Source organism: Petromyzon marinus, chromosome 47 (genome assembly GCF_048934315.1).
Source record: "Petromyzon marinus isolate PM22_M1 ecotype Great Lakes invasive population chromosome 47, UKy_Petmar_22M1.pri1.0, whole genome shotgun sequence".
NCBI lineage: Eukaryota > Metazoa > Chordata > Hyperoartia > Petromyzontiformes > Petromyzontidae > Petromyzon > Petromyzon marinus.
Genome location: NC_133713.1, coordinates 2,396,130 through 2,423,405, shown reverse-complemented (window position 1 = coordinate 2,423,405; position 27,276 = coordinate 2,396,130). Strand labels below are relative to the sequence as shown.

Below are 27,276 nucleotides of genomic sequence, written 5' to 3'. Positions count from 1 at the left end.
TGCGGTTTCAGGAAAGGGCGGTCCTGCACAGATGCCATATTTTCTATCCGTCTGCTACAGCAGAGATGTAGGGAATTCCAACAAGACCTACATCTCTGCTTTATTAACCTGGTCAAAGCCTATGATACCATCAGTAGGCCTGGGCTCTGGGTTGTTCTTCGTACTTTCGGAGTCCCTGACCCTCTGCTCATGAAGGACATTCATGATGGTGAGCGGGCTCTGATTCCCATGACCGGGAGTCGTAGCCATTTCCTGTTCACCTTGGGGTGAGACAAGGATGTCCTCTGGCTCCCACATTATTTAACATCTATTTCGACCACGTAGTTCGTGAAGCCTTCAATTAGCTGTACCAGAGGAATTTCCATCTGCTACAGATACAATGGGAGGCTGAACGATTCCCGGGTGCGGTCAAGGAATGGCTCAACCATGATATATATGCCGATAATCTGGTAATTGCTGCTCACTCAGAGGAGGAGGCACTGCTGCTGAACCTGGAGCTTGCCACTAAGAGGTGGGGCCTTAGCATCAGCCCCACCAAAACTAAGCACTTGCCTGGGTATTTTGTACCATCGGACACTCCACCCCCACAACTCCCAATCGGTGATGGGGCATTTGTGGAGAGAGTGGAGAGTTTTCCCATACCTGGGCAGTGTGCTGATGACCGACTCCGGTTTGACAGCAGAGGTCTTACTCCGAATCAATCGAGCGGCATTATTTTTCATTGGTTGAGTAACGCTGCATGGAAGCTACCTGGTCTGTTGCTGCGCACGAGGCTTCAGGTCTTCTCGGCCACAGTCATTCCCTCCCTTCTCTACGCTCGCGAAACGTGGACCCCCCTAATGGAAAATCTTCGCCGGTTATAAACATTTAGGCTGGCATGCCTATGCTCCATCCTGGGTTTAACCAGGCTGGATTGTGTGAGGAGCTCACACATCCTTGAAAGATCTGGACAAAGTCTATACGGTGAGCTCCTCCGGAAGGCAAGGCTGCATTGGCTGGGACATGTAGCCCGTATGCCTAGCCACCGCATGCCTAAACAGCGGGCGCGGCACGAGCAAGAGAAGAGATGGAGTGATGTGGTACAGGAGGATGTGGAGCTGAGTGGACTTGCCGATGACTGGTATCAGCGAAGTCAAGATCGGTCTCTGTGGAGGAGGCTCGTGAAGGACGCTACTGGGCAGTTGGAGGCAGTCACCCTTCAACAACAACGGAGGGTGGAGGAGCGACGCTCACAACAATAAACGGAGCGCCGGGTGGCTAAAACACAGCAAGTTGGCACAGATTTGGGCACAGGTGGTGCATCTGTCCCGTGACCTCCTGCCAGCGGGCGTTCGACACTTCACGTGGCCTCAACGTGCACATAGCCTGGCACAAGCGTCATGGTGACGTCTCCGCCACTCAGTGGCGAATGGCGGTTATTGTTGTTGTGTTGTTGTGACCTGCAGTGTGGTGAGTGGGTGTGTTGTTGTGACCTGCAGTGTGGTGAGTGGGTGGGAGAGTGTGTTGTTGTGACCTGCAGTGTGGTGAGTGGGTGGGAGAGTGTGTTGTTGTGGCCTGCAGTGTGGTTAGTGAGTGTGTGAAGTGCGTTCCAGACGGCTGCAGAAGCGAATCTGAAAGTGCGCGCGATGCGGTCACTGTCTTTGTTTGATGGCCAGCCAAAATCTGCTGTGAGGATGGCGGGCGCTTGCGTGATGCCTTTATGCTCCTTGACGAGATCAGCGAGGTTGTTGTGGTTAATTTATGGAAAACACTTTGTGTGTATGAGTCCCACCTACTGGTCACGACTTCGAGAACTCGTGGCATTGAGCAATGCAGCGCGCCCCGCGATGTTCTGAACGTTGCTTCACGTGCTATCGGGGGCGTCTATCTCCGCCTGCTATCCCATGAGCAGTGCCCAACATACCTTCCCATCAATCCCAACGATAAACATTTAGCTGAATTCCTCCGTGCTCTCGAATAAAGAGAGAGCTGAGAGAGTACGACTCAGAAGGCGGAACCACAGACGAGTCGCGGGAACGCAGCAGCAGTCACGTGGTAAGCCGGCATAAAAGTCCCGCACACCAAGCTCTGCAGTCCTCTATGTACTTCAGCGTCATCGGCCAATAAATGAGTGGAAGGGGAACTGGAGCACCCAGAGAAAACCCAAGTGCGCGAGGGGGAAACGCGCTATCCCATACGTGCAGAACAGGTGGAGTCCGCGGTTTGCTATACCGCCATCTCATTGCGAGCCAGGGGAACGGCTCCTCGACGTCCACAGCGAAGGGAGTTTCACAGTATTCGCGCGGTGATCCACCAACTCTTGCTGCTGCCTCCGGTGCTGGATTACAGGCAGCCACATTCCTATGCCAGGGGCGAGTCCATCCATAGTAAACGTCGTTTGGTGATGCTACTGCGTTGGCAGTGGTGCATAAGCACAGTTGCAAAATGAAACACAACACGTTCGTCAATAACACACTGTGTGTATAACACGTTGTAGTAGGCTGTCGCGACCAATATTCTCCATAATAGAGGTTTTTTTTGGGGGGTGAGATCGCGTACATATATAAATGTGCCGTTAAACCCGCCATCACCCGACTCAGCCAATAAGTAAGGGTTGTCACGTAAACGAAACTACTTTCAGCACACCGGTGTGTTGGAGAGTAAACCCACGAACATTTACAATTCGAGTACGATGTTTCGCTGGCAATACAACTCGCATCATCAGGCGACAGCCAGAACTGTGAAGAAATCCTCCTGTGTTGGTCTAATCGGCTGTGTGGGGTGGTGGCGGATCTAGCGACACACATATTTACGCGATCTAACCCAACAAAAACCCTCTATTATAGAAAACACAACTGCGCGTGTGGCCTTAAAAAAAATGAATGTATAATATGCGACGTTTCGGTCAATGAACCTTCACAACATATTGAGAGGACACAGAGACAGAGTGAATGATAAGAGTTGGAGACTGAATTTGTTAACACCATAGGGTCTGATTAGAATTACTGTACTTAAAAAAATGTTTTCTGATCAGTTTTGTAAATCAACGTACGAAGAGATACACTAATACTAAACTTTTTATTTTACCAGGTAGGGCCCACTGAGCTATGTAGCTCTTTTTCAGAAGCGACCTGGCCACAAATGATAGCTCAACGAAGTGGCCTATCATGTGGCCATTTTATGAATAAAACATTTTTATTGCAGCCAAATACTCTAAAGGCATGTTTCTAAATGTGGAGGGAAAAACCGGAGAAACATCCACACGACCACGGGGAGAACAAACATGCACACTCCAAATACACAGGTGTTAGGGTCGTGAATCGAACCCACGACCTCCTATATACCAGGAGATTCAGTTAACATCTCGCCACCGTGGTGCTTGTAGTTGCAATCGAGTATCAGACAAACCCCCTCTGATATTCGCAACGTGGGTGCTCACTTTAACGAAGGGCTGAGTCAACCCCGCTGTGCTCGCCAGGGACTATCCTCTTGTGCGTCCGCGAGCGACCGAGTGCTCGGTAGTTCGATGGAGGCGACAGCGGTGTCGCTTGCTGGACCCACGTCGCCGACATCTTTGATGCCCAAAACTGCTGCAGTAAAATTTCACTCACTTCGGTTGTCGGTCGGTCGTTCGAAGTGAGGACTGCGAACCACCCCGCTCCCCCCCCCCCCCCGTGGGTCCCCCGCCACCCCCCACCTTGATCCGCGGGTCAAACAAAATCACTCGAGACGCCGATGTGTGGGCAGACAAAGAGCAGTTTAATGCGAACACTGTCGCAAGAGGTCACGCATTTGGGCGTGAACGCGCCCTCTCGTTGCCTACGCGTGACGAACGAACGAATGGAACCCTCATGCACGGACTGGCAGCTGATGGCAGATGATGGCAGCTGGAAGTGTCGCTACTGCTGCTGCTTCTGCTGCAAGGAATTTGACACTCGTACGGATTCACCCGTCACCGGGGTCACAAAACGTCGGTCTCGTTTAATGCGGCGAACGACAGCGGCGGTGCTGCTGCTGCTGCTCAACATAGACAATGTTTATATACCTTTGATATGCATCTCATATATATACGTAATCACACCATATAATTAATTTTAAATATGCATTCATTATACAATATAAACTCTTACGTGATGGTGTGAAATGTCATCGTACGCTGTGTGCTAAAGGTACACGCGCGTGTGTGTTGCATGTGTGTTGCGTGTGTTACATGTATGCTGTGTATGTGTTATGTATGTTAGACGTGTGTGTTACACGTGTGTTGTGTTACACGTGTGTTGTGTGTTACACGTGAGTTGTGTGTGTTACACGTGTGTTGTGTGTGTGTTACACGTGTGTATGTGCTGTGTTACACGTGTGTTGTGTGTGTTACACGTGTGTTGTGTGTGGTACACGTTTGTTGTGTGTTACACGTGTGTTGTGTGTGGTACACGTGTGTTGTGTGTGTGCTACACGTGTGTTGTGTGTGTTACACGTGTGTTGTGTGTGTTACACGTGTGTTGTGTGTGGTACACGTGTGTTGTGTGTGTGGTACACATGTGTTGTGTGTGGTACACGTGTGTTGTGTGTGTGGTACACATGTGTTGTGTGTGGTACACGTGTGTTGTGTGTGGTACACGTGTGTATGTGCTGTGTTACACGTGTGTTGTGTGTGTTACACGTGTGTTGTGTGTGTTACACGTGTGTTGTGTGTGTTACACGTGTGTATGTGCTGTGTTACACGTGTGTTGTGTGTGTTACACGTGTGTTGTGTGTGTTACACGTGTGTATGTGCTGTGTTACACGTGTGTATGTGCTGTGTTACACGTGTGTATGTGTGTGTTACACGTGTGTTGTGTGTGTGTTACACGTGTGTTGTGTGTGTGTGTGTTACACGTGTGTTGTGTGTGTTACACGTGTGTTGTGTGTGTGTTACACGTGTGTTGTGTGTGTGGTACACGTGTGTTGTGTGTGTTACACGTGTGTTGTGTGTGTTACACGTGTGTTGTGTGTGTGGTACACGTGTGTTGTGTGTGTGTTACACGTGTGTTGTGTGTGTTACACGTGTGTTGTGTGTGTGTTACACGTGTGTTGTGTGTGTTACACGTGTGCTGTGTGTGGTACACGTGTGTTGTGTGTGTTACACGTGTGTTGTGTGTGTGTTACACGTGTGTTGTGTGTGTGTTACACGTGTGTTGTGCTGTGTTTTGTGGGATGCGGTGGCACATTGGCTCGTGTGCTGCGAGTTCCATTCCCGCTCACGGCCACCACCAGCAACGATAATCTGAACCGGTCCTGGGCTTCTCCTATGTCGATCAAGCCTCTACAGAGTACCTGGTGCGGTGTGTGAACATCGCCACTGGGGAGACAAAGGCCCTCGGGCTTGGTGGTGGCCACCCACTCCCACGTGTACCATTCCAGCTTTCATAGGTGATCGCTAACAGCACTTGCGCCAACAGTCTGTTAAGGCTATAGGGGGGATCTTTGTCTTTCTGTGCCACGTGTATTGTGTGTATGTATAATGTGCGTTACACGTGTGTGCTTAATGTTTCTTGTATAGTTGTTACATACGTGAGTTACTTATGAGCTTGTTACAGAAAACAACTCCATTATCATAATTAAACAACATAATTATGGTTAGCAGTTGTTATCGAAAGCATGATCACCATCGTTGAACATCATCACCGTTATTCATGGTCATGTAAAGCAATCGACATCATCAACAATTGACATCATAAACCAACGCAATCATCAACACGGTTAGAAATGAACACCAGCAATGAATGGTATCACAATCATCAACATCATCACGATCCTCATCACTATCACAATCACGATCATCACAGTTATCACAATATTCATCACCACAATAATCATTACAATCCTCCCTCCAGGCTCGGTAAAATGCTCACAACCTGACAGTAGTGCACCACTCTGTGCGTGGAAGACGGTGTGTGTTTCACTATTTAACAGTTTAACACGTTGGAAGCCTCCGCGACCACTATTATTCATAATAAAGGTGTTTGGGTTAGATCGCAAAATATATAAATGTGTCGTTAAACCCACCACCCGACACGGCCAATTTGTACGGTGTGTCAAGTAAAAAAACGTGCCAATTAGTTGCCACTTCAGCACACCAGTGTGTTGGAGAGTAAATCCACAACATCTACAATTCGAGTACTGTGACGTTTCACTGGTGATTACAGCCAGAACCGAGCTCTCCCATAGGAATGTGGAATGTTTACACCATTGGCTGGGGTAATGAGCCAACGGTGCGCTGTGAAATAGTAATGGGACACTGAAGTTAAAATTGTACTTCACTGAGCATACATCCACGGACAAGCACAGCACGGGGCTCTGAGTGGGTCAAACACGCACTGCTACTCAACAACGCAACGGCTCACGATGACTCAAGCGTTCTCGTAGATTAGGGCACGTTTGACCCGGGGCATCGCGTTATAATAAATACTATATAATATCGGGGAGCAAAGCGCAGTCCGCGAAAACGCGTGAGATGCGTACTCAAGCTCAACAAAGACCGAGTCGTGTGGGTAGCATTTAGAAGCATCTAGCAGCATCCCGCCCTGCGTGATGCTAAGCCGAGGCTAGCCGTACGACCGCTTATTCCTACTCGCGCCACGTGGTTCTCTTCACTTAATCACGTGATATCCAATTCGCATCCGCGTCATATCCAATTCGTTTCATGACAACTCCGCGCGACAGGGGAACTGACTGTGCGATGCACAGGGCAAGAGATGGGGATGGCAAAGGGACACGACGCCGGAACGGAGGTTCCCACGACGGTCGGGGAGGAGGGCACGGCTCAAGATGAGCAGCAGGAAGGAAGTAAGAGGAGCGCCGTTACAGGAAGGATGGTGGGTGGGGGGGGGGAGAAATGACCAGGCCAAGACTTTAGGGGAGGAGAGGGCGATCGTGATGATGATGGGAGTGAGGAGAGAAGAGAGGGGAGAAGAGAGAATGAGCAGAAGTGAGATGCATTGAGGACCTGGGCCCATGGGCGGAGTTTGGGGGGGGGCAGGGGTGAGCAACGCCCCCCAAATGGAAGCCTTTATTAACTTGTTCTTAGTAGTTTGCAATAAAGCTACTACGAATAATTAAATGCACCCGCAATTCCTAATATGAGAGAGAAAGCGAACCCCTGCCCCCCCCCCCCCCCCAAATATAAAGTCAAACTCCGCCTATGCCTGGCCCCCAGCCCCCCGAGACTTGGTCTCCCCGTCCAATGAGCTACCAACAGTGGCACGCGTGGTGAAGTATAGTTTAAACAACCGTCGTGACTGGCACGGCATGGGAGAGGTATTCCTCCGGCCAGCGGGACGAGGCAAGGAGCTGCACGGGATGATCAATGACACGAAGGCACGTGCCGTGGCACCGTGACCAGAGTCCTCCGCTCATAAGTGGAAGGTCGCGAGTTCAAACCCCGGCACATCGATCACATGAGAGCTCAAGCGACTAGGATGAGTCTCATTTGCAAGAGTGACCCCTGTGCATCATTGAGAGGGGGCGGGGGGGGGGGGTGCTTCTACCTGTGATTTATGTGCGTTGACAATTTTACCAAAAAATGTGACCACGATGCCCGGGCACACATTGACCTACCCTTGCAAATGCTGACACAGGGTCATTCACGTCCACTGTGAGTAAAGCGGACGGCGCGTGTTTTGCTATGGTTGTCACTCCTGCAGCAATTATTATGGCAGCCGCTGTGTTTGAACCGCGAACCTCGCGTCACTGCTACGAGTTGTTGAATCAGTCTATCATCATCCATTCGGAGTCGATAAAACTTTTACCATTTTGTGGAGCATAACCAGCGGTCATCCCTCGGAGGTATAGGGCCTCGTCATAGGAATCACGAATTTCCACCACGATTTTTGGCTACCAATGGAACTGAGCAAAAATAATACTTAATTAAATGATTTGCAGTTGTTGTGTGTATACAGGCCATTTTATTAAGTAATTAAACTACAGCATAACAACTTTGAGGCGTGCTTAAGATTTTTAAATGCTGCACCAACCAATCAGCTTCCGTGTAGACAACCCAAGGCCGTAGCCATGGAGTCAACATTGGGGGGACCAAATCTTCCAGGGGGTGTGGGGGTACCCCCCCAGAAAAAAAAAATCTAAATTTGAAAACTAATTTCCTGCCATTTCCTGCCCAAAATATTTTACGAATTCACTAACACACGGCATGGACTTTGTCTTTGTTTTTTACAATAATGTCTAATAGTGTATTGTATTACATTGCTCTGTTTTTTTTTACATTTTCTTGTTTCATTGTATGTAATGGCAGAGAGTATGGATTAATAAAGTACAACCATAACCACAATCATATAAACAGAAATCTATTTAATAACAATACATTAGGGGGGGCATTTTGAGCATATTCGAATATTGGGGGGGATGTATTGGGGGGACACATCCCCCCCAATATATATTATAATTACGGCCTTGAGGCAATCCCATGCAACCTGTTTGCTTCAGCTGATCTGTGACGGAGGTAAGTATATTTATTATACATGTTATTTATATTGTAAATGCTTTTAATATGAATGTTGTAATTCATTGTTATGTTATCGGTTATTTAAAAAAAAATGACAATCGACCTTCGAGTGAGTGGTGCTGAGAGCCCCGTAAGTGCTCACCCACAATTTCGAGGTTTATCGTATGAATTCCCCCGTGAAATCGGAGTTACGACAAGCCTGAACTTATGACATATATAGAATCGCGTGAGTCGGTCTGTACTCGGACCCTGGCAGAGATGGATCCCAGCGGGAGGATGCCTCCAAAGCACATTTAAAAAATGCGACCTTACATTTATAATAACAAACATTCAACGTACCTTTACTGACACATATCAATACAATTCCAAATCTCACGCTCTCGAACTCACCAGCCTCACACACACACACCAGCCTCACCCACACAAAGACACCAGCCTAACCCATGCAAACCCACCAGCTTTCACATTGTTACACAGACGCACATCGGCAGCAGCAGAAACATCATTATCATTATAATATTTTTCTTCATAATTTTCATCGCCATCATCATCAGCAGCAACACATTATCATTATCTGCAACATCATCGCCTTCATTGTCATCGTCAACAGCAGTGCCAGCAGTGGTGCTGTGGGTCGACTAAACGCGGTCATGGGAATGCGAGATTCCCACCACTGACTCGATGCTAGCCATGGCGATGAGCTACAGGCCTTGCCAGTGCCTGTGGCAGAACCTTCACATTCCGAACGGCCATTATTCCCACCACTCGTGAACACCAACAAGCCATTGGCCACTATGTGACTGTGACGTCACTACGGCGCCTGTGCAAGGCCAGGTGCACTTTGAGGCCAAGTGAAGTGTCGAAGGCTCGCTGACAGGTCACAGGACAGACCCACGTGCTATGGTTTGACTAACCGAGATGACTGGCAGATGCACCAGCTGTGTGTGCCCCCTACTCTGTCAACAGATGAACAAACACACACGCACAAAGAACCCCCCGTATCACCTTTAAAGGACTGTTGGGACAATAACTGTTAGTGAGCACCTATGAAGGCCAGCACGGAACACACTGCACCAAGTACTCATTTAAGGCACAAGTTGACCGAGGAGAAGCCAAGGACGACTTCAAATAATTGCCATTGTTATTGGTGATGAGCCGAGAATGGAAAGCAGCGCGCTGACCACTGCAAAAGACAAAGACCCCCGTATAGCCTTAACAGACTTGGGGTAAATGCTGCTAGCAAGTAGCACCTATGAAGACCGGAAAGGTATACGATAGGGTGGGTGCCGTACACCACGGCCGACCGCCTTTGTCTCCACAGTGGCGATGTTTAACACACCACACCAGGTACTCATTTGAGGCTGAGTCGACCTAGAGGATGCCCAAGCACCAGTTCAGATAATCGTCCCTGGTGTTGGCCGTGAGCGGGAATCGAAGTCGGGTCGCCGGGTAGCGCGCTAACCGCTACACTACCACACGCGCAGGTGTGTGTGACAGACAGACCGTAGCCCGATTGGTGTGCTCCGTCCATAAGGTGGGGCTTGCGTCATGACATCGTGATGCTGTAGTGGCTTCCCTTCGGCCCGTCCTCCCCCCCAAGCTGTGATTGGCCAGCGGCATGGGAGTGGTCGTGAGTCCTCCACTAATCCCGTGAAAGAACGCGTTTGGGAACTAAGCTGTTCATTTTATCCAGATAAATTATTGGACGAGCACTGACAAAAGGAAACAAGCACCACGTTTTTTACATCCTCCAACAACACAGGGCTGTGTATCCTATAAATGAATCCACATCTCTACATATATACTGAAAATGTGAACTCCCTCAAGCCTCACGTGACTTCTGTGTGGCCACCCCCACTCTGGATCCCTCCCCTTTCCCCACCGCCGCCCACTGTGAAAATGGACGTCGCTTCCTCCATACAACAGCGTCGAGGCCCTTACGCAGCCTCTTCATCTTTCCTAATCCCCATCGCTTCTGTTTCTCTAATCCTTTAACACCCTACTCTTATTATCCCATTATGTCTATTCTCGCTTCCCTTCCCCATCCCCATTTCTCATTTCCTACGCATTCTATCCTTGAATCGACTTCCCTTCCCGTGCTGTAAGCCACTTTGGGTACAAAGATGTAAAAATAAAGTGAAGTCTTGACAGCCGTAATGCTGCTGCACTGATCTCTGAACTGCACTCGACAAACTTATAAACTTAAACTGCCGAATGCGAGCGACGTCGTGCACTCTTGGTCTTTGCGTGTGTAAATTAAACGTAAATGTTCTTCTACGCATAAAAAAAAAACACAACCACGTTGCTTTTGTTAAATTTTAGAAGCACAAAGAAGAAGATTCACCGAGTTATGTCAATTAAATCAAAGCCACAGGCGTCACATCTCGTTGACTGAAAACTGGGCACTTGTGGCTTATATTTACGTTTGTAGATGAGTGGCCACGTGGGCAAATGCCGAGTAGCCATGGGGGCCCAATCAGTACAGGCCAGCTCAGCTCGGAGCACCCAAATCAACATCGTAAGTCACACATTCAAATTTTGCTTGTGGCTGGTCAGCTCAGCCTATCATCAGTGTGGGGTACCTAAAACAAATAGCACTTTGTGGGACGTCAACTGCGGTTATCCTATCCGTAGAGTAGCCTCCACCAAGAGACCTTGGAATTCTGACAGTTGAATTGCGGCAGCTGACAGATTGGTGCCGGGGAGATATATGTCACTTGAATTTGCTCGCTCCAAAGCCAGATGCAACCATTGCCGGTAACACGACCCCGGCGAAACCCTCGCGCTGCTGTGAATGGCACCAGTGCACAACGAACAAACGTGTGAAAGGAGCAAAGCTGGCAATAAGGGGCCAACGTTTAGGAAACTTTGGAATAACGATCCCAACCACATGCAAACGTTAACCCCGTGTTGGCATGTTTGCTGGGGAGGGGTTAGGGGATGGAGGACTCGAGCCGAGCAGACTCGACTCCTGCTGCACCACGGCCCTACCAGCCTAGCCCACACTACGGCCCTTCCCCTGGCTCTCACGCCTCAACTCCCAAGTATAGCCAACTCAAGCTAACTCTCGTGTACCTGTGTTGCCCTAATTTTACCACCAAGCTCGAGGTTGGAGGCGAACACAGTGCATCCTTCTCTCTCCACTCTCCCTTCCAGTGGTGTAGCTACGGGTACAACAGCTGCTATAGGCTACATTCATAGTAACGTCACAATCATCAGCCACGATAAACTATACTGCTGGATGAAGGCTTCCCCAAGCTGCCGCCGTCTCTCGCAATGGAACCATGCAACATGTTCACACAAAAAACCTAAAAACCTACGTCACGTTCCAGTGCACGTTTCGTTAGCTCGAGCATCGATACTAATTAATGTAAATGTGAACATTGTGAGCTGCATCGCATATATGTTCAATTTCTTTCGCACCGTGTGTAGACAACTGTGCTCATTGGAGGGGCACGTTTCTCCGATGAGTCACTTCTCGAGTCATCAAGCGACGCTGCGACTTTGTCCAGACGTGTAGCGCGTAGGTTTTTTCAGCCGCATGTAGATCCACGTGGTGAGAGCTTCGTTCCCCGAGCCTTAGCCACCAATGACTCGCTGCATGCGGCATGTTCATGAGGTGAATGATAACGAATACTAACCAATACTAATATATAGTTGAGTAATGATGAAACCCTTGAGGATAAACTAAAATATGTTTATTTTACTAGGTAAGTCCCACTGAGCTACATAGCTCTTTTTCAGAAGCGATCTGGCTACAAATGATAGATCAACGAAGTGGCTTATCACGTGGAAATGTATAGAAACCAAATACTCTAAATGCCTGATGTTGATTCTAAATGTGGAGGGAAACATCCACGCCACCACGGGGAGCACATGCAAACTCCAAATATACAGGCATCAGGGTTGGGATCGAACCCACGACCTCCTGCCTACCAGTCGAGGTAGTTAACATCTCGCCACCGAGGCACCCCACAGCAATAGCAGCAGTGGGAGGTGGAGGCTCGGGAGTAGAAACTCTCAGCATGCGGCTCAACTGAGAACACATTGTTTCCCAGATATTTATAATTCGTAGTTTATTTTGGGTTGGATCATGTTGGTATGATGTCAAATTTAACTATAAGCCTCCATCACAGGGTGACAGCCAATGAAATTGTCATGTCATGGGGAAATGTGCCAAATTATGTCTTTTCAGCAAAACCGGAGGAGGAAGAACAGTTTGGAGATTACAACGAGCATCATCGGGTGTTAACAAAAGCTCAGCTCTCACTGCGTAATTTGTATATTTCCACTTGGCCTGAATTGCGATGTAGGATTGAGGGTGCAGCCCGAGAAGATGAAATCACTCGGGAAACTCTCCGGCTCTTCCAGCCAAATGGAGTAGTGGAGGGGGCGATTTGATTATGTGGCGAATTTTTCAAATCAATTTAAATTTTGGACCGTTGATGCCAACACGCAATAGCCTAGATGTTTCGAACGACGTCGCTCTCGAGTGAAGTAGACAGCGCATTACATTTTGTTATCAATATTCCCGCGGTAATAACCTGGGGCGGCCTGCAAGATTCAAACTGCGAGCCTCACGCGACGAGTGAAGAATGCGCACTACCCGCTAGCCCACCGCGTCACCGGTCCAACACGAAACCAGCAGGAGATGAGCGCAGGCAGCCTGCAGGTTGTACTAAACTGTAAACTATTTTTTTATTTTACCAGGTAAGGCCCCACTGAGCTACCTAGCTCTTTTTTAGAAGCGATCTGGCGATCAAAAATGGTAGCTTAACGAAGTGGCTTATCATTGCGTGGAAATTTATAGCAGTGGCCAAATACTCTAAACGCTTGACGTTGATTATAAATGATGGAGAGAAACACCGGAGGGCCCAGAGGTGTGGTGGGTGGAGGGCAGTGGGAGGAGGAGACGCGGCCGTCACCACCACCGCCCCCATGGCCCTTCTACAGCTTCTGCCAAGTGATGGCGGGGACCGACCCAGGCCCAGAGCAGGGCCCGCCGCCGTACCCCGGGACGACCCCCGGTGCCCCCGGGCCCCCGTCCACCGCCACAGCGGACCCAGCCCAGGCCCACGGCGTTGGGGGCGTGGGGCAGAGGGCGCGGGCGGCGCCGTGCAGCTCGTGGTGCTTGAGCAGCAGGCCCGGGTAGAGGCCATCGGCGGTTCCGTCGCCATAGCCCTTGACGAGGAGCGGCTTGTAGATGGGGTTGTGCACCACACGGCCCTGGAAGGGGGCCGCCTCCTCAATTCCTGCCCCGCGCCGGCCCGTCGGCGTCGTCGGCGTGCCCCTGGCCCCCCCTGGCCCACGGTTGTTGGCGTCTCCCGAGCCCTTGTTGCCGTTGTTGCCGCCGCCGCAGCCGCCCCCCACCATGGACTCTCGGTGCTTCCCCCCACTCCGTTGCTGCTTCTGCTGCTTCCTGTGAACCCGAGAGTGTTTTACGCATGATAAGCATTGCACGACTGCGATATTACGTTTCGCAATGTGGCGATCGTCGCGATGTCAGGTCACGCTCGCTTTGTCAGCGTGTTTCACACGCTTTATCGTGTTTATGTTCCGCGCGCTGCTGCGCTAAAGTTACAAGAAAAGATTTCAGCGGAAGAGCGAGCAGCTGGTAATCAGAATGGTCACGAGTTCAAAGGATGGGTTGGATGGGTTGACTCAACTCATCACCTCCAGGGTCGATAAAATAGGTTCGTGGGGAAGTCAACGGTGGTTGTCCTATGGACAGACTCATCCCGGCCATAGGAATGCGGAATTTCCACCACTGGCTCTGAGCAGGGCTGTAAATGGGAGATGAGCATCATCCAATGAAAAAACATGCTCTGGTAATATGTTCACCACAAGTATGATTCCTTGGTGTTTAACAAAATAACACCTGTTTCATTGCCAGAAAGGGTAAAACCTATTTTTATATTTTGATACTGGAAAGGGAGGTCCCATGATGTAGCTGCTCAACCCGAGCTCTCAATGTCCTGAGAGTACATTGTCTTTGTGCTGTTCGGCTTTTGACGTGCTCTGGTATAACTCTGTTTGAGACTAGGCTCTAAAGAAAGCTGTCTCTGGTGTTGACCAATCAGTTTTAAAGACAATGCATATACTACCAGAGCATGATTTTGGTTTGCATGTTTACCACAAGTACGTATGGTTGATGCAGACATGATTCCTTGCAAAAGGTTTCTGTTTGGTGTTTAACATCTTAACATCAGTATTGTTGCCAGAAATGGTAAAACCTATTCTTATATGGGAGATGAGCACTTTGACTCAAAATGCCCGAACTGCAGTGCACCCAACGTAAGCCTCACAACCAAATGTAATGACTGCAGTCTCATCAACAGCTCAGTGGAATCACCACCAGAATGCGTCTGAGTTCCACTACATCTTTGCTGTTGGTCGGGAGGAAAATCAGTCCTTTTTGTGGCACACAGGGTTCCAAGCTTGTGCTATGCACTGAGCATAACTCTTTCCACTTCCAAGACATCTGCAAGTTGCAGGATAAGTCCCGTTCACCGGTTCATCTCGGAACGCGCAAGCGGTTCAGCGTTAATTTGATTTAGAGAGGCGCAGCCCTGCTGTTTTTAAAGACATTGTACTGTAGTGACACGACCGCACTCTACGATAGCTGGTGCCAAAGTGCGCCACACGACCCTCCCACATTGCTTTTTACTTCTGATTGCATTCTGATTCGATTCCGTTCTGATGACGTAAACATACCTCATTTGAACAGAATCGGAAGGAAAGCCAATGACATGCACATACGTCATCTGAATGGGAAAGGGTTAACATCTCAATTGATATATCTCGCAACTCTGCTAGTTTTCTCGGAGTAGGGATTTATTGGGGTAAGGCACTACCACTGAAATACAACGTATGCCTTGCCACAATAAACCTACTTCAGGGTATTACATATTTATAGAATCAAAAAAATAAGGTGATCTGGATGCTGGATTATTAAATCTTGATTGTGAGAATTGTTCTCCAAATCCTCTGGTGAGCTGAGCTGAAGCAACAATCGCGAACGTGCCGCATGCAGCGAGTCGTTGGTGGCTAAGGTTCAGGGGATGAAGCCCTCGCAACGCATGGATTTACAAGCAGCTGCCAAAACCCTACGCGCTACACGTCTGGGCAAAGTCGCGATGTCACGCGATGCCTCTAGAAGTGACGCGACCCTCCGATTAGCACGGTTGGCTACACACGGTGAAAAAGAAGTTCAACATGTGTGAGCCTACTCGCAATGTTCACATTTACATGGATTAGTATTTACGCTTGAGCTAACGATACGTGCATTTGAATTTCACGGGTAAGGATCTGTGGGTTTTTGTGTGAACATGTTGCATTGTTAAATGCTTGCAATGCCACAAAAACTTGGCCAGATCGTTACTTGGCCTAATCAGCCGGGTGGTGGTGGCTTCAGGTCCCACGGTGGCAAGATGTTAACTACTTCGCATGGTATACAGGAGGTTGTGGATTCGATCCTGAGTATTTGGCTGTTGTACATATCCACATAATAAGCCACTTCATTGAACAATCATTTGTGGCCAGGTCACTTCTGAAAAGGAGCTATATAACTCAGTGGGCATACTTGGTAAAATAAAAATAGTTTATTTTTAGGCATGTAATCCACTGTGCAAGTATCTCCCGTGAGCGTCGAGGAGGATCGCCAGGGGAAGGCGGTACAGCAAAGTGTGGACTCCACCTGTTCGATCGGTGTGGGGAAGAGTGCTATCCCCTTGCACGCGTGGGTTTTCCCCAGCTGCTTCGGTTTCCTCCCACATGTAAACACTCGTTAACTGGCTGACAACACCTTAACATATAGAGGACAGCAGAACTTGGGCAATAGTTGGTAGCACTGGCTCCTCACTGTGAGACGACCTTGCCTCTAATCTATGGTTTCTCCTCGCGAGTGAATACCGTGCGGCAGCAGCGGCGCCAATTTACAAGTTGAAACATTATTAACCCTTTCCTGTAAAAAGGACTAAAATAAAATTACTTTTTTAGTAACGAGGCTCCCACAAGTCAATGCGGGAGGGCATGGTACAGTTTTGGCGCCAGCTATCATAGTGCGGTCGTGTCGCTACAGTTCTCTGCGGTGAGTACAATGTCTTTAAAAACAATGGCGCTCTGCCTCTCAAAATAAAATGAATGCTGAGCCGCTTGCACGTTCTGAGATTCGGCGGCGAACGGGATACTACCCACCCTGCAACTTGCAGTCGTCTCGAAACGAGAAAGGGTTAGATTATTGTTGTTATTGTTATTATTGTCATCGCAGATCCCACCGTGCCGCGCAGCATCACCACACCTGCGCATTGCGAGCACAAAGATCCCGGCGGTGCCCACGGCCGTCACGATGAACACGGCCACCACGCCCGCCACGAACACGTGCAGCGGCAGCGAGGCCTCGGGCCCGGCCGCCGGAGGAGGTGACGACGAAGAGGAGGAGGAGGTCTCGGGCGCTCGGGGGGTCCCCGCGTGGGGTCCGGCGGGAGCAGGGGTCGTGGAGGTGGGAGCCTCCACGCACGGCTCGTCGGACCGCAGGGACGCCAGGGACCGGCCAGCCATGGCGGCGGGTCCCTCGCAGAGAGCGCCGCTCACGCCGGGAGGCATCGTGGAGAGAGCTGCGGGGGAGACGTGGTGGTGGTGGTGGTGAGTGCGTGAGGGGGGAAGAGGTCTCCACACTTCTCCAGCACTAACATGGAGACAGCTCTCTACTCTCTCTACTCTGTTTCTCTCTCATGCTCGACGTATGTACGTTGAGCTTCTTTCGCACCGTACGTAGCCACCTGCGCTAATCGGAGGTGCGGTGGAAGGACAACAAACTAAACAGCAGTTCTCACGAATATAGTTTTAGATTTTAAAGTGCACAGCTGGAGTGGCTTCCTAATATAGGAAGAGCGTTCCAGACGGCCGCAGAATAGGGAGAATACGAGTTGAGTAGCAGCTATAGATCCATGTGTAAGTTGTAAATCCAACTGCTTGCCAGCTTCACTACCTACACCACTACCACCACTCTTACCATTAGCATCACCACGCTCCTACTTATACCGATACCACCACTCTTACCATCAGCACCACCACCACGCTCCTACCTACACCACCACCACTACCACCACCATCACCACTACCACCACCATTCGGGTCACCTCTGTAGTTGGCATTAATTTGTACCGAGATCTGGTGTCAGTATGGCTGTGTTCAGCCTCATCACAGTAAACTGCACCTTTCTGATAATAGACATCATGCTGACTGAGATTTGTGTGGGTTTGGTCGACAGTGGAAAAGGTCACGTCCCTAAACACCACTACCACCACCATTACCATCACTACCAATGCAACAACTGCCGCCGCCGCCACCGCCACCGCCACCACCACCACAACTCATACCAAAGACAGACAGAGACAAAGATCGCCGCTATAACCTTACCAGACTATTGGGGCAAGTGCTGTGAGTGAGTGCCTATTGAGGTCAGTATTGCTCAGGAGGGGGTGAGTGGCCAGGACCACGCCTGACGGCCTTTGTCTCCCCAGTGGCAAGGTTTTACACAACACACCAGGTATTTATTTGAGACTGAGTCGACCCAGGAGAGGTCCAGGACCGATTCAGATAATCGTCACTGGTGTTGGCCATGAGTGGGAATAGAACTCGGGTCACTGGGTTCATAGCGCAGCGCGATAACCATTACACTACCGCTCCCCATACACGCCGCCGCCGCCACCACCACCACCACCACCATTCTCACCAACAGCACCATCACCACCTTCTCCCATAACTTCACTACAACCACCTCTCTCTCCAACACCACCACCACCGCGTCTGGCAGTACCCATACCTCCCTGCGGCGCCGCTTGCCTCCACGCCGTCACCCATCGGGTGACGGCGTGGCGCACAACGCAGTCACAGTGCCAGGGGTTGTCGCGCAGCTCCAGCTGCACCGCGGCGCCCAGGCCCCGCACGGGCGGCACGCTCAGCCGGTTCCCGCGCACGTCCAGGCGCGCCAGCTCCACCGGGCCCCGCAGCACCGCCGGCGGCAGCTCGTGCAGGAGGTTGCGCGCGAGCTTCAGCTGCCGCAGAGCGGGCAGCTCAGCAAGCGCCCCGGCGCCCACCTCCCGGATGGCGTTGCGCTCGATGTCGAGGAACGCGAGTGAGGCGAGGCCCGCGAAGACTCCAGGCCCAAGCCTGGTGAGTGCGTTGCCACTCAGCTGTAGGCGCCGGAGGGAGCGCAGCCGCGAGAAGGTGCCGGGGCGCAGGCTCGCCACGCGGTTGTGGGACAGGTCGAGCTCCAGGAGGCTGCCGAGGCCCTCGAAGTCGTCGGGCAACGCCTCCTCGATGAGGTTCCAGCTCAGGTCGAGCCTCCTGGCATCGGGCGCCTGCGTCGGCCAGAACCGCGGCACAGCGGCCAGGCCGCGCTCCCGGCAGAAGACGGCGACGCCGGGATCCTCCTCGGTCAAGGGGCTGCAGTGGCATGCGGCCGGGCAGGCGTCGGGCCGCTGGGGCCGCTGGGGCCGCTGCTGCTGCCCGTCGGCGTCCCCCTCGGCGGGAGAGGATTTGCCCTGTGGTGCTTGGAGGCCCACAGGGCAAGCCAGGTGGGACCTGGGAACGTCGCGCAGGCTCGCGTTGCGGAGCGACGGAGGCCACCAGCACCGTGGGAAGTCGAAAGAGCCCGCCGCCATCTGTGCTGTTTCAGGCCTCTGCTGCAGCCAGTCCCACAGGGGGAGCACCGGAGATGACGACGATGACGAGGAGGATGAGGAGGATATATGAGGGGAGTCGTGGCTGCAAGCAGAGCAGTCCCATGGGTTGTTGGAGAGCTGCACTTGAGCCAGGTGACCCAGGCAATCGAGGATTCCGCTCAACGGTAAAGCCTACAGGACACACGTCATCATCATCCGCCAACAAGTCACCATCAGCAAAAACATCGTCATCAACTACACTGCCAGCATCAACATTGAACACCATCATCAGCAAAGCTACGCCACATGCGTTACCACGACATAATCACCACCCGCCAAAATCACAAGCAGTGGTCGCACCTGTCACAAAGTGCCTGAGTGATCGCGCCAATGTGGATTAATCTCGCTCTACTCCCTACCACTCACTCGCTCTTCTACCCCTCCCCTATCATCCCACCCACTCCGCAGTCTGGATGACGGCTGCCTCCGCATCTCTCATGACCCTGAGATGCAACAATCTGCCGAGCCACCCGCGCCAGGAACTGACCCGGTGACAAGATGTTATCTCCCAACGCCTTGTATATAGGAGACATGGGTCCGATCCCAACGCTTATGTATATTTGGGTTTTGCGGGTCTCTCTCCCCGTGGTTGCGTGGATTTTTCTCCCGGTCATTTGGAAACACGCGTTTAGAGTATTTGGCTGCTGCTATAAATTTCTACGTGACAAGCCACTTTGTTGAGCTCTCATTTGTGATAGCCAGGTCGTTTCTGAAAAAGAGCATTACAGCTCAGTAGGCCTTACCTGGACAAAATAAAAATAAAAGTTAATATAGTTTTAGTTAGACCCAGTGGTCGTGCATTCTGCCGCTCATTTCAGAGGTTCGCGGTTCGAATGTGGCAGGCCGCCTGGTAATATACTGTGGCAGTGGCAGGGGTGGTGGTGTATTTCTCCTGCTTCACTCACAGTGAACACTCTGAAGATCCAGTGGCGTTATTTGAACGAGGAAAGCCCGCGTGTGCTGGCATCACGACGTTTCAAATTAGCCAAATGTCAACAATTACACCGCAATTTACTCAATTGGCATCACATGCGGCAGCAGCAACATCGCCTGGTACTGTGAAACCACCGCAGCCTGTGTCTGTGAAACAGAGCAGCGCCTCCATCCGTGATAATCGCCTTCTGCTCAAAGAACGACAGTGCCAATTCCTAAACGTACTGAATTAGTGAATCATACCATCGATCGTGGAACCGACACGTTTTACATGCACGACATTGGTAGTCATGATTATTTAATATTATTTATATTTTGCTTAATTCCTGTACCTTTATGTTTTCCTTTTGTCAATGTGGTGACCCGAGTGGGTCACTCTTGCGAACGAGACCCATCCCTGGTCTCCCAAGTTGTCTCCCCAGCTGGTTTCGACCAAAACAACCTCGGAAAATTTGAAACCAACCCTTCCTCTCACCTAGAACTAATCACCAGCGTCGTGGTGAATACAAATATTATTCACAATAAAGTTTTTTTTTGTTGGGTTAGATCGCATAAGTATAAACGTGTCGTTGACTCGTGAGTATGATGTTTCACCTGTAATTACATCCAACATCATCGGGCGACTTTGTCAGAATTCTGGCAGAATGATGCTGGATGTAATTACCGAGAAAACGCCACAGTACTCAAATTGTAAATGTTGTGAATTTACTCTCCAACACACCGTTGTGCTGAACTAGTAACTAATTGTCACATTTTGTTTATGTGACAAACCTTACTAATTATCTGTGGTAACGACACATTTATACTTATGCGATCTAACCCAAATGCAAAAAAAAACCACCTTCATGATGAAAATATACAACGAACGAAACAGATCAGCAGACCAAGTGCTTGCAGCTAATGGAGCGGCGAACTTCGCGTGGGGGGCACGGGATGCATTGCCCCCCCCAACCCCCCCCCCCCCCCCGGTGGCCAAAGTGAAGAGTTGAGGCCCACCCTTGACAACCACCGTGAGATTTGTCTTCTCAACAACAGTGTAAAATAATATTTAAAGATACTTTTTTTTAAAAACACGCTTTAATGAAATGTACCGTACTGGTAATGGAAGATCTCCACGACTCCAGGAAGTGGCCCCGAAGCTTGCCACAACGTAAGGCGACCGTGGTCATTTACAGCCAACGTGAGTTGAGCGTAGACAATCAGACCCAAGCCGAAACATAACATATAAAAAAGATTGTTTAAAAATGTTTTTATTTAATGGTAGAATATAGTATTGTCATCAGTATGACATAAGTATACCAAGTTTGCAGTCGATACCACATTGGGAAGTGGGTTAAGATTTAGTTACAAGATTTGAGGATACAACAGCAGTGAGTTAATAGAAAGCGTGTAAAAAGATTGTTTAAAAATATTTTGTGTGTGATAGAATCTAGTATTGTCATCAGTAATATGTAACTATACGGAGTTTGCAGTCGATACCACATTGGGAAGTGGGTTAAAATTTAGTTACAAGATTTGAGGATACGACAACGACAACAACAACAGACAGAGTGAGTTAAATAAAAGCGGGTAATAAGAACAACAGCTGCATATGTAAACGCCGTTTATTTTGTGTCCTGCATGAAAATGATTCCGTTTAGAAGTGGCCGCATTTTGCGAAGACGAAGCGTCCCCTGCAGCGTGAAATGTTCGAGACCGTGAGTGGAACGACGATGTGATGAGGGCAAGAGGAGCCTCGATATATAAAAGCCTCTCGGTGCGACCGTACGAGAGACAAATCAAATATTGGGGGCCCCACCTGACCGATTGAGCTGATAATGTCGTTAACTACGCCTCTCGGCTGATGGAACGTGTAAATAAATACTTTGATGGGTTTATGTAGAGAGACGGATACGCGAAGGAGTCATTGTCTGCGTGTATCTCGTTATTTAAATTATCTCCTCAACAACGTTGGTGGTCGTTGAGTTGTGTATCGCCGTCGAATGTTGCGTCGAATTGGGACCTCATGGGGTAAGGAGAGATGGTCCTTGCCTGTAAGTTCGGTAGCTTCACCAGCGATCATTCAAGCGTCAAGCTTGACTCTACTGACGAGACACTATGTGTCAAAACCAGTCGTTGCCTGTAACATCACCAGTTGGCCAGCATCGATTCGAGCATTGAGCTTGACTCTGCTGATGAGACACTTGTGTGTCGAAACCGGTGCAAGAGTTTTGCTTGCCATGAATCAATGCTGCTGAAATGAATGGAGTCCCAGAAGGCGGTGCGTGTGGCTGATGGGATGAGTAAGAGATGCTCTTTTACGTGGAGGAGACATTGTCTTCCTCGTGCCGCTCAATTGTTCAGAGTATTTGGCTGCTATATCGTGATAAACCACTTCGTTGAACTATCATTTGTGGCCGGGCTGCTTCTGAAAAGGAAGCTAAGAGCTCAGTGGGCTTTTCCTGGTAAGATACAAGTAGTACAATTTAATTTCTACCTTTTTTCAGTGATTTGCTCACCTTTCCTGTATTTTGCACTCCTATCGTGTTTGTGTCTTGTTTGTTGTTGTAACGTTCTGACCTGCCCCCTACTGAACATCTGTGAACAAAAAGCTTCATAGCTCATCGGATCCCTCAAGTACAAATAAATATTCTGATTCTGTCACGAGACGTGGGGAACACAGCGGCTGACCCTCACGAGAACCCCACGGAAGGGACAGCGCTGGTGTCTGTCTCTCTGCTGCCCTGAAGACAGTCGGGACCTTGCTCTCAACAACCCGCGTCCCAACGACAACCACCATCACGCAACGTCAGGAGAAGAAGAAGAAGACGGTGTGAGGATATTTTCTCCATAAGCGGAACAATCGGGGGACTCAATTAAACTGTAAATGCGATGGTGAGGTGCAAAATCTATCGGGCCCACACCACTGTGGTGAGATGTTAACCACCTCGCCTGGTATACAGGAGGTCGTGGGTTCGATAACGACCCTGACGCCTGCTGCTGTATATTTGGAGTCTGCGTGTCTCTCTCTCCCCGTGGTCGCGTGGACTTTTCTCCGGGTCCTCCGGTTTTCCCCTTACACATTTAGAATCAGCAATCACGCGTTTAGAGTATTTGGCTGCAATAAAATGTAACGTGATGATAATAAGCCACTTCGTTGAGTTATCATTTGTGGCCAAGTCGCTTCTGAAAAAGAGCTGTATAGCTGAGTGGGCCTTACCTGGTAAAATAAAACATAGTTTAGTTCAAGGCCGTAATTATAAGATATATTGGGGGGGGGGGACACATCCCCCCCCCCCCAATATTGAAACATGCTCAAAATGCCCCCCCCCCCAATATTTTGCGATAAAATGTATTTCTGTTTATATGATTGTGGTTATGGTTGTACTTTATTAACCCCTAATCTCTGCCATTACATACAATGAAACAAGAAAAGGTAAAAAAGAAAAAAACGGTGCCATGTAATACAATACACTGTTAGAGATTATTGTAAAAAAATAAATAAAAAGTCCATCCTATGTGTTAGTTAATTTTTTTATATTTTAGGCAGGAAATTCGTTTTAAAATTTAGACCCCCTGGAAGATTTGGTCCCCCCCAATTTTGACTCCATGGGTACGGCCTTGGTTTAGTTTACTGATGGATGCCCACCCAGTCCAACCACGTTGTGTTCTGGTGAACCAAGCGGCCGACTCAACCGAGCATCTTGCCCGTGCAATGTATGTGCCGCATGTTGAACTTCTTTCGTACGTATTCAACCGCGCGAATCGGAGGTGCGTTGGGAAGGACAACAAACTAAACACAAAGAAAGCAGTCCTAAAGAAATTAGTTTTCAATCGAGATGATTTAGTAAGTAAAGTAAGTGAAACTCAATTGTATATAGCTCCATTCACGCAAGGCCTCACAGCGCTTACAACACAATCGCAGTAAAACCCCTTAACTTTAAAACTAAGAGTGAAACAGCCCTACACAGACGGACACGCATGAGAAAATGATGTGGTTTTCAGGCGAGCCTGAAGGACTGAGGCGAGGCGTCTGAACGCCGAGTTGCCCTTGGTACCATTCAGGGTGCCCGAATTTTGGTGGATCCAAGTTGCCTGACAGGGTCAGCGGACGGTTTCGGCAGATCCCCGAGATAGAATTGAGTATAAAGGTCCACAGCTCCAGTGTCTTCCCTAATATCGACCATTAAACACCGTCCAACTTGGCAGTCCTGCTCAGTTTAACGCCTTGGCTTTTGCGTCGAACCTGCTACTGCCGCTGCCTTATTGTGAACGCTCTCTTCAAACGTCCACCCCGCGACGCGACGCAGGAAGGCGGACGGACATCGTCCGTCTCCCACGCTCACCTTAAGGCGGTTTCCCCTGAGGTCCAGGGCCGTGAGAGCCGCGGAGCTCTGCAGGAGTCCCGCGGGGAGACTCTCCAGCTGGTTGTCGTTGAGCAGCAGCACGCTGAGCTTCGGCGCGCGCGCGAACGCGCCGCTCTCGATCCTGCGCAGGAGGTTGTGGTCCGCCTGCAGGTACTCGAGGGAGCTGAGACCCAGCAGGGTGTCGTTGCGCAGCTCCTCGAGAGCGTTGCGGTTCACGTGGAGGCGCCGCAGCTCGGCGAGGCCGCTGAAGGCGCCCTCGGCGATGTGCGCGAGGCCGTTGGAGGCGAGGTTGAGGAGGCTGAGCCCAGGCAGGCGGGCGAACGCCAGCGCGGGCAGCCGCCGCACCGCGTTGCGCTGCAGGAAGAGGCGGAAGGGCCCCTCCGGAGGTGCGCCGAGCCGGGAGAGGTCGTCGAGGCCCTGGCCCTCGCACTTCACGTCCAGGTCGTGGCAGCTGCACGTCGGCCCGGCGCACATCAGTGGCACCGGCGGCTTCGGGGCTCTCGGGCGCGCGCGTGCGGCGGAGGTGGTGGAGGTGGTGGTGGTGAGGATGAAAAGGGCGATGGTGAAGGCGGTGGCGAGGAGACGCGCGACGTGCGGGACACGACGCGCCATGTGTGCGGTGTGTGTGTGGTGTGGTGTGTGTGTGGTGTGTGTGTGCGGTGTGTGTGGTGTGTGTGTGGTGTGTGTGTGTGTGGTGTGTGTGTGGTGTGTGTGTGGTGTGTGTGGTGTGTGTGTGCGGTGTGTGTGGTGTGTGTGGTGTGTGTGTGGTGTGTGTGGTGTGTGTGGTGTGTGTGTGGTGTGTGTGTGGTGTGTGTGGTGTGTGTGTGGTGTGTGTGTGCGGTGTGTGTGGTGTGTGGTGTGTGTGTGTGGTGTGTGCGGTGTGTGTGTTCGGAGTGGTTTGTGTGTGTGGTGTGTGTGTGTGTGTTCGGTATGTGTGGTGTTCGATGTGTGTGGTGTGTTCGGTATATTAGGTGTGCGATGTGCTAGGCGTGCGTGTTTTGTGATTTAGGGGTGTGAGTGCACCGTTCCGGCCTTAATAGGTGCTCGCTAACAACACTTGTTACGCAACGACCTGTGTAGGCTACACGGGGACAACGTCGTATTTGTATTAATGTGCATATGTGAGTGCGAGTGTGTGTTTATATTGCTGTATATATTCGTGTGTGTATTAGGGTGTGAATGTATAGGTGTATGTATACGTGTGTGAATGTGTATGTATTAAGTGTGTTTTTGTGTATCTGTGTATTAATGTGAGATTGTGTGAGTGTCGATGTTTGTGTGTTCGTGTGTCTTAGTGTGTGTGTGTTCACTGGTGCTCGCTAACAGCACTTGCCCCAACAGTCTGTTTAAGTCTATAGAAGGGGTCTTTGTTAGTTTGTGTGTGTGGGTGTCAGTACGTGGCTAAACCACCTAACTAGCGCCGACTAACGCAGTCGCTTTGAGTTAAATGTGCAATGATCGCACCCTTACGGGCGTTCAACACCCGGGACGTCAATCCTCACTGCCACGTGCAAACGACTCGCCGATAGGTGCCCACATCCCATCACCAGAGTCAATCACGCATCACATATTCAGACACAGGCGGCAATGATGACGGGCCGGGTGTCGTTGCGGTGCAGAGTTACGAAAACATTTTTATATATATACCTGGGTGGAAAAAAACTAGTCTAAGCACGACTATCAGAGAGTCCAACCTGTACGACTAGCGGTGGTGTTGCAATGCGCGGTGTGTGTGTGCGATCAACGCCATGCGAACTCCCGAGTGTCCCTCGAAACGGGCCAGACCGCAAAGGGGGATTGGGGGCAGAGCCGGTGGGCTTATATACGGTCGAATGGTGAGGTGTGTGAGTGGCAATTGGCACGTGTATTGTAAGTGGCGAGTGCGTAAATGTATGCGTGTGTGTCCTCGTCTGGCTCATTGCATTGTATATTGCGAGTGTGTGTGTGGGCTCATGTATGTATATTGGAAGTGTTTGTGTGTTGATCCGCGCTAGTTTCCCGCTCACGACGACGATTATCTGAACCGGTCCTGGGCCTCCCCTAGGTAGACTCGGCCTTTAATGAGTATCTGGTTCGGTGTGTAAACATCGCCACTGGGGAGACAAAGGCGGCCGGGCGTGGTGCTTGCCACCCATCCCCCTTGTGTGCCGTTCCGGTTGTCAAGGTGGTGCTCGCTAATGACACTTGCACCAGCAGTCTGGAGACATCGGCTGCACGGGGGATATGTTTGTGTGTATGGTGGGGAGCGGTGGCGCAGCGGTTAGCATCCTCTTCTACGACTCCAACGACCGATTTCAATTACCGCTCACGACCAATAATATTAGTGGGGAATAAATAAACCGGTGATGGGCCTCCCCTTGGTCGACTCAGCCTAAAATGTGAGAGCCTGGTTCGGTGTGTAAACATCATGCCTGGGAAGACAAAGACGGCCAGGCGTGGTGTTGGCCACCCCGCCTCCTCGTGTGCAGTTCCGCTCTTCAAAGGTGCTGTTCGCTAACAGCACTTTCCCCAACTGCCTGTTAAAGGCTATACGGGGGATCTTTGTCCGGAGCATTGTATGTATATTGAAGAGTACGCGTGTGTCTGTCACTCAAATACACCCCGTGACGCACGTGTTCACGTACGCAAAGACAAAGATCCCCGTTTATCCTGTAACAGACTGTAGGGGCAAGTGCTGTTAACGAGCACTTATGAAGGCTGACACGGCACACGAGGGGGTGGGTTGCCAGCACCACGCCCGGCCGCCTTTGTCTCCCCAGTACTGATGTTTACACACCGAACCAGATACTCATTT

The 27,276-nt window shown here is 50.3% G+C and overlaps 1 protein-coding gene across 1 annotated transcript; it reads right to left on the bottom strand.

Annotated features, from left to right (window-relative positions):
• Nucleotides 1–3,717: 3,717 nt before the first annotated feature.
• LOC116952561 (uncharacterized) lies at nucleotides 3,718–26,531 on the bottom strand. The gene is made up of 4 exons (XM_032972017.2): nucleotides 24,462–26,531; nucleotides 18,303–19,335; nucleotides 16,776–17,091; nucleotides 3,718–13,895 (listed from the first exon to the last, which is right to left on the bottom strand). The coding sequence occupies exons 1-4, from the start codon at nucleotides 25,092–25,094 to the stop codon at nucleotides 13,424–13,426; spliced, it is 2,454 nt and encodes an 817-aa protein (XP_032827908.2). The 5' UTR covers nucleotides 25,095–26,531; the 3' UTR covers nucleotides 3,718–13,423.
• Between the last annotated feature and the right edge of the window lie 745 nt (nucleotides 26,532–27,276).